We start from the raw sequence: 6,941 nt of genomic DNA, 5'->3' as shown, positions 1-6,941 counted from the left end.
AGCCAATGTGACGCTGATCCGTAAGTGAGTAATGGAGGGAGAGGGGGCGGCATGGAAGAGGTTAGAGATGGCGTCCTGTGTGGGCATGAGCCTGAGGGCGCTGGTGACGGCACCGCTGCCGCTCTCGCCGATAAGGTACACCACGAGTCCGGTGGTGGCAGCGACACTGAAGATCTGGGGGCAGGGAGGCGACACAGGAGCGAGGTGGGGACCCTCGGTTTGGTCCCCGATTCGGGAGAACCATCGGTTCGTCCTGGGAAGAATTGATGGGGGGTTTCGGAGCTGGCATCGGGCAGAGATTAGAAGAACGGGGGACCTGTTCATCGATGGGACGTTTGCGAGCCTAGGGGCGTTGGAGGAGAAGTCTGGGCTACCCCCGGGAAATGCTATTAGGTACATGCAAGTGAGGATGTTTGTGGGGCGGCAGGGGAGGGAATTCCCGCTGCTTCCGTCACTTGGGATTCAGGACAGGGTGATTTCGGGTTTATGGGTTGGAGAAGGCAAGATTTCGGGGATCTATCAGGAGCTGCAGGAAGGAGGCCTCGGTGGAGGAGTTAAAGGGTGTGGGGGGAGGAGCTTGGGGAGGAGATAGATGAGGGTCTGTGGGCTGACGCCCCGAGTAGGGTTAATTCTTCCTCCTCTTGCGCCAGGCTCAGCCTAATACAGTTCAAGGTTACTCACAGAGCGCATATGACAGGGGCAAGGTTGAGTATGTTCTTTGGAGTGGAGGACAGGTGTGGGAGGTGCTCGGGAAGCTCCGGAAATCATGTCCATATGTTCTGGTCGTGCCCGGCACTGGATGGGTTTTGCGAGGACTATGTCCAGGGTGGTGAATGCCCGGGTCAAGCCTGAGCTGGGGATTAGCATTATTTGGGGTATCGGATGAGCCGGGAGTGCAGGAGGCGAAAGAGGCCGGTATTCTGGCCTTTGCGTCCCTGGTAGCCCGGCGGAGGATTTTGGTATTATGGAAGGATGCAAAGCCCCCAGTGTGGAAGCTTGGATAAATGGACATGGCAGGGTTCATCAAGCTGGAGAGGATAAAGTTTGCCTTGCAAGGGTCTGTGCAGGGGTTCCTCAGGCGGAGGCAACCGTTCCTAGACTATCGCGCGGAGCGTTATAGGAGGAGGTCAGCAGCAGCAGCCCAGGGGCGGGGGGTGGGGGTTTCTTTTGGGTGGTGTTTGGGTTAAGGTGGGTTTTTTTTCCTATTTGTGCTTTTTTACTGTTATATGGGGGGCTACTGTATATGGGGGAAATCCAATGTATAATTTCTACTTGTGTTCTTGTTGCTTTCTTTTTGTTTGGGGCGGGGGGGGAGGGGGGGGTGGTTGTTTGAAAAACTTGCATTTAAAAAAAAAAAAAAATTTTAAGAGTTGAACAGAGGTTTTAGAGGAAATGCGTCACAACAGACAAGTTGCAGTAAAACTCAGTGTCTAAATCAAAGGGATGTTCAAAAGATGGAATTAACTTATTGGTTTCATTAAAAAAATACAATTTCAGACAGCACGGCGGTACCTCAAGGCACCAAGCACCCAGGTACGATCCCGGAACCAGGTCACGGTCAGTGTGGAGTTTGCACATTCTCCCAGTGTCTATGTGGGTTTCATCCCCACAGCCCAAAAAGATGTGCAGGCTAGGTGGACTGGCCATGCTAATTGAGCCTTAATTGGAATAAAAAGAATTGGGTACTCTAAATTTATTTTTAAAAATACACTTTTCATCCTCTGAACCTCAAAATACATGCCGCAATTTTTGTTGGTGGGATGGAGGGAGGAAAAATGGGCAGGTAGCAACGTCTTCATTAGAACTAATCACAAGTGAGATACAGATTATGCACTGCATCTACTCACATGATCAATATGAGTAACATTTCTAATTCAAAGGCAATTGTATAAACATCAAACTTGTCAATCGTCAAACGGCAGCTCTTCTGCATTTCCCACCACCCAGGACAGACCTACAGGGAACAACCAGAGAACAAGTGTGAGCACACAGTATCCTTAGAAACTTGTCAGGACATATTTCTTTGGACCAATTACCCCACATTAATTCTGTGCAGGAAGGAGAAATAAACCCATAATTTACAATCTGATTGTTATTTGGTGCTGGAATGTGCACTTGTGGGTATTAATTGAGAACAGCATTGTGACACTCAATCTAGGCTCACACTAAGAGATATCAATTTAGCAGAAAGACTGAGGGAACAGTTTAAAAGTCCAACATGAATTTGCACCTTTAGGAACAAGTGGAGGCCAGAATCTTTGGGGGCATAGGGGAAAGAAAAATATTTAAAAGAAAGCATTGATAGGACAGCATGGTGATGCACTGGGACTATGGTGCTGACGTCCCAGGTTCAAATCCCGGCCTTGGGTCACTGTCTTGTGGAGTTTGCACATTCTCCCCAAGTCTGCGTGGGTTTCACCCCCACAACCCCAAGATGTGCAGGTTAGATGGATTGGCCATGCTAATTGCCCCTTAATTGGAAAAAAATAATAACTCTAAATTTATATTACATTTTTTTATTTATTTATCTTTTTAAAATCGCTTCTCAGCCTTTTGGCTAAGATCAAGTGTAGTATCTGCTCGGCCTTTTGACTAAGATTTGGTATGTCTCTCTTGTGGGGACCATGAATTGGATTCCATTTGAATTTGAATTGGTTTTTGGAGCAGGCAAAAGGGCTGGATTAGGGGTTCGCCCCTGTCCACAGAGCTCTGGCTTTGTAACTCAGGAAAAGTAATTTTAAAAAATGAAAGCATTTATTACTAATCACATTGCATCAGTTGACTTTCTCACTTCATTACACAAGGAGTTTGCACAATGGAATGTGGATTCAACCCAATACAAACTGTGATCCAAGCACCTCTTCAGCCATTACAACTTGCATTTATATGGTTACCTTTAATGGAGAATATCCAAATATATTTCACACAATTAGAAATAGACAGGTGCTTAGCAAAGGGTGATCAAAAGCTTGGCCCACGAGGCAGATCTGTAAAGAAGGGACAAAGGATAGCATGGCTTAACAGGGAATTTCAGTTCTAAAGCCATAGCTAGAGGTACAGCCACCATTGCAGAGATAAAGAACAAAGACAAGTACAGCACAGGTACAGGCCCTTCAAGCCTCTGCCGACCATGCTGCCCGTCTAAAACTAAAATCTTCTACACTTCCTGGGTCCGATCCCTCTATTCCCATCCTATTCATGTATGTGTCAAGATGCCCCTTAAATGTCACTATCGTCCATGCTTCCACCACCTCCTCCGGCAGCGAGTTCCAGGCACCCACTACCCTGTGTAAAAAACTTGCCTTGTACATTTCCTCTAAACCTTGCCCCTCGCACCTTAAACCTATGCCCCCTAGTAATTGACCCCCCTACCCTGGGGAAAAGCCTCTGACTATCCACTCTTGTCTATGCCCCTCATAATTTTGTAGACCTCTATCAGGTCGCCCCTCAAACTTCCGTCGTTCCAGTGAGAACAAACCGAGTTTATTCAATCGCTCCTCATAGCTAATGCCCTCCATACCAGGCAACATTCTGGTAAATCTCTTCTGCACCCTCTCTAAAGCCTCCACATCCCTTCTGGTAGTGTGGCGACCAGAATTGAACACTATACTCCAAGTGTGGCCTAACTAAGGTTCTATACAGCTGCAACATGACTTGCCAATTCTTATACTCATTGCCCCGGCCAATGAAGGCAAGCATGCCGTATGCCTTCTTGACTACCTTCTCCACCTGTGTTGCCCCTTTCAGTGACCTGTGGACCGTACACCTAGATCTTCCTGACTGTCAATACTCTTGAGGGTTCTACCATTCACTGTATATTCCCTACCTGCATTAGACCTTCAAAATGCATTACCTCACATTTGTCCGGATTAAACTCCATCTGCCATCTCTCCGCCCAAGTCTCCAGACAATCTAAATCCTGCTGTATCCTCAGACAGTCCTCATCGCTATCCGCAATTCCACCAACCTTTGTGTCGTCTGCAAACTTACTAATCAGACAGTTACATTTTCCTCCAAATCATTTATATATACTACGAACAGCAAAGGACCCAGCACTGATCCCTACAGAACACCATTAGTCACAGCCCTCCAATCAGTAAAGCACCCTTCCATTGCAACTCTCTGCCTTCTATGACCTAGCCAGTTCTGTATCCATCTTGCCAGCTCACCCCTGATCCCGTGTGACTTCACCTTTTGTACCAGTCTGCCATGTGGGACCTGCGAAAGGCCTTACTGAAGTCCATATAGACAACATCCACTGCCCTACCTGCATCAATCATCTTTGTGACCTCTTCGAAAAACTCTATCAAGTTAGTGAGACACAACCTCCCTTCACAAAATCGTGCTGCCTCTCGCTAATACGTCATTTGCTTCCAAAATGGGAGCAGATCCTGTCTCGAAGAATTCTCGCCAGTAATTTCCCTACCACTGACGGTAAGGCTCACCGGCCTGTAGTTCCCTGGATTATCCTTGCTACCCTTCTTAAACAAAGAAACAACATTGGCTATTATCCAGTCTTCCGGGACATCACCTCAAGACAGTGAGGATCCAAAGATTTCTGTCAAGAAAAAAGGAGGAGCCAAAATTGGAGCAATGGAGGTGAATGGTGGGAGACGGTAGAGAGATTGGATTGGATTTGTTTATTGTCACGTGTACAGAGGTACAGTGAAAAGTATTTTTCTGTGAGCAGCTCAACAGATCATTAAGTACATAGGATGAAAAGGGAATAAAAGCAAATACATAATAGGGCAACACAAGGTATACAATGTAACTACATAAGCACCGGCATCGGATGAAGCATACACGGTGTAGTGTTAATGAGGTCAGTACGTAAAAAGGGTCATTTAGGAGTCTGGTAACAGAGGGGAAGAAGCGGTTTTTTGAGTCTGTTTGTGCGTGTTCTCAGACTTCCGTATCTCCTGCCCGATGGAAGAAGTTGGAAGAGTTAGTAAGCCAGGTGGGAGGGATCTTTGATTATGCTGCCGCTTTCCCCAGGCAGCGGAAGGTGTAGATGGAGTCAATAGATGGGAGGCAGGTTTGTGTGATGGACTGGGCGGTGTTCACGACTCTCTGAAGTTTTCTTGCGGTCCTGGGCCGAGCAGTTGCCATACCAGGCTGTGATGCAGCCTGATAGGATGCTTTCTATGTGCATCTGCAAAAGTTGATATGGGTTAATGTGGACATGCGGAATTTACTTAGCTTCTTGCGCTATTGTGCTTTCTTGGTGATAGCGTCGACGTGGTGGACCAGGACAGATTTTGAGACGTGCAACCCTAGGAATTTGAAACTGCTAACCATCTCCACCTCAGCCCCGTTGATGCTGACAAGGGTGTGTACAGTACTTTGCTTCTTGAAGTCAATGACCAGCTCTTTAGTTTTGCTGGCATTGAGGGAGAGATTGTTGTCGCTGCACCACTCCACTAGGTTCGCTATCTCCCTCCTGTATTCGGACTCGTCGTTATTCGAGATCCCTGCCCACTATGGTCGTATCGTCAGCAAACTTGTAGATGGAGTTGGAACCAAATTTTGCCACGCAGTCCGTGTGTGTCCAGGAAGTAGAGTAGGGGGCTAAGTACGCAGCCTTGCGGGGCCCCGGTATTGAGGACTATTGTGGAGGAGGTGTTGTTGTTCATTCTTACCGATTGTGGTCTGTTGGTCAGAAAATCGGAGGATCCAGTTGCAGAGTCAAGTCCTAGGTTTTGAAGCTTTGATATGAGCTTGGCTGGGATTATGGTTTTGAAGGCAGAGCTGTAGTCAATAAATAGGAGTCTGATGTAGGAGTCCTTGTTGTCGAGATGCTCTGAGGGATGAGTGTAGGGGCCAGGGAAATGGCATCTGCTGTGGAGGTTGCGACGGTATGAAAATTGCAGTGGATCAGGGCGTTCTGGGAGTATGGAGGTGATGCGCTTCATGATCAACATCTCGAAGCACTTCATTACGACTGACGTCAGGGCCACCGGATGGTAGTCATAGAGGCACGTTGCCTAGTTCTTCTTTGGCATCGGTATGATGGTGATCTTCTTGAAGCAGGGTGGGGACCCTCGGAGTGGAGTCGGGACAGGTTAAAGATGTCTGTGAACACCTCTGCCAGCTGGTCCGCGCAGGCTCCGAGTGCACGGCCAGGGATCCCGCCCTGGCCCGTCGCCTTCCGAGGGTTCACTCTTCAGGAATCTGACTTCGGAAGCTGTGATGGTGGGTATGGGCGAGTTATGGGCTGCTGCGGCACTCGACAGCGGATTGTTGGTTACCTGCTCGAACCGAGCATAGAATGCATTGAGTTCATCGGGGAGGGGTGCACTGTTGCCGGAGATACAGCTCGGCTTCGCTTTGTAGCCCGTTATGTTGTTTAGGGAATGATTGAGGCCATGGAGGAATTGAAAAAACAGGATGTGAACTTTAATTTGTAGGCACTGGCGGATGGAACCCAGTAAATATCAGCAAGTGATTTTTTTGCTACATGAAAATTGGTAGTTTTCTTAAAAAGGTTTTTAGATTTATGCTTGATATGGACATATTTGTGGACTGTGGGCTAAGAGGAGGGAAAAGGACTAATTTGGCAAGGTGGCAAATGGCCTCCTCCTGTGTTGTATCATTCCAAGGCGTTTGTTGAGCAGAACGTCACCTGTATCTTTTGACACAGGAACAAAATGACAAATCGAAATGCAGCACAAACACAGTAGACACTCTCAAGCTGTGGACAAACCGGAGGTCAGCTTTTATTTTTGTAATAAATTTCGTGGACCCAATTCATTTTTCCAATTATGGGGCAAATTAGCGTGGCAAATTCACCTAACCTGCACATCTTCTGGGCTCTGTGTGTGTGTGTGTGTGTGTGTGTGTGTGGTGGTGGTGGTCGGGGGGGGGGGGGGGGGGGGGGGGGGGGGAGAGAAAGAACCCATGCAAACACGGGGAGAATGTGCAAACTTTTCACAGACAATGAC

General features: G+C 47.7%; 1 protein-coding gene and 1 pseudogene across 1 annotated transcript in view; one reads left to right on the top strand and one right to left on the bottom strand.

The window, feature by feature from the left end:
* coq5 (coenzyme Q5, methyltransferase) overlaps positions 1-6,941 on the bottom strand; it is a 40,326-nt gene that overhangs the window by 23,586 nt on the left and 9,799 nt on the right. The window contains 3 exon segments of the mRNA XM_072497504.1: positions 1,848-1,876; positions 1,879-1,906; positions 1,908-1,954. Of these exon segments, the coding sequence (XP_072353605.1) occupies positions 1,848-1,876; positions 1,879-1,906; positions 1,908-1,954 (104 nt within the window).
* On the top strand, positions 2,538-2,740 carry LOC140430879 (U2 spliceosomal RNA; annotated as a pseudogene).

The sequence above is a fragment of the Scyliorhinus torazame genome, chromosome 1 (assembly GCF_047496885.1).
Source record: "Scyliorhinus torazame isolate Kashiwa2021f chromosome 1, sScyTor2.1, whole genome shotgun sequence".
Classification (NCBI taxonomy): domain Eukaryota; kingdom Metazoa; phylum Chordata; class Chondrichthyes; order Carcharhiniformes; family Scyliorhinidae; genus Scyliorhinus; species Scyliorhinus torazame.
The sequence above is the reverse complement of the archived record's forward strand: the minus strand, read 5'-3'. Positions and strand labels throughout refer to the sequence as shown.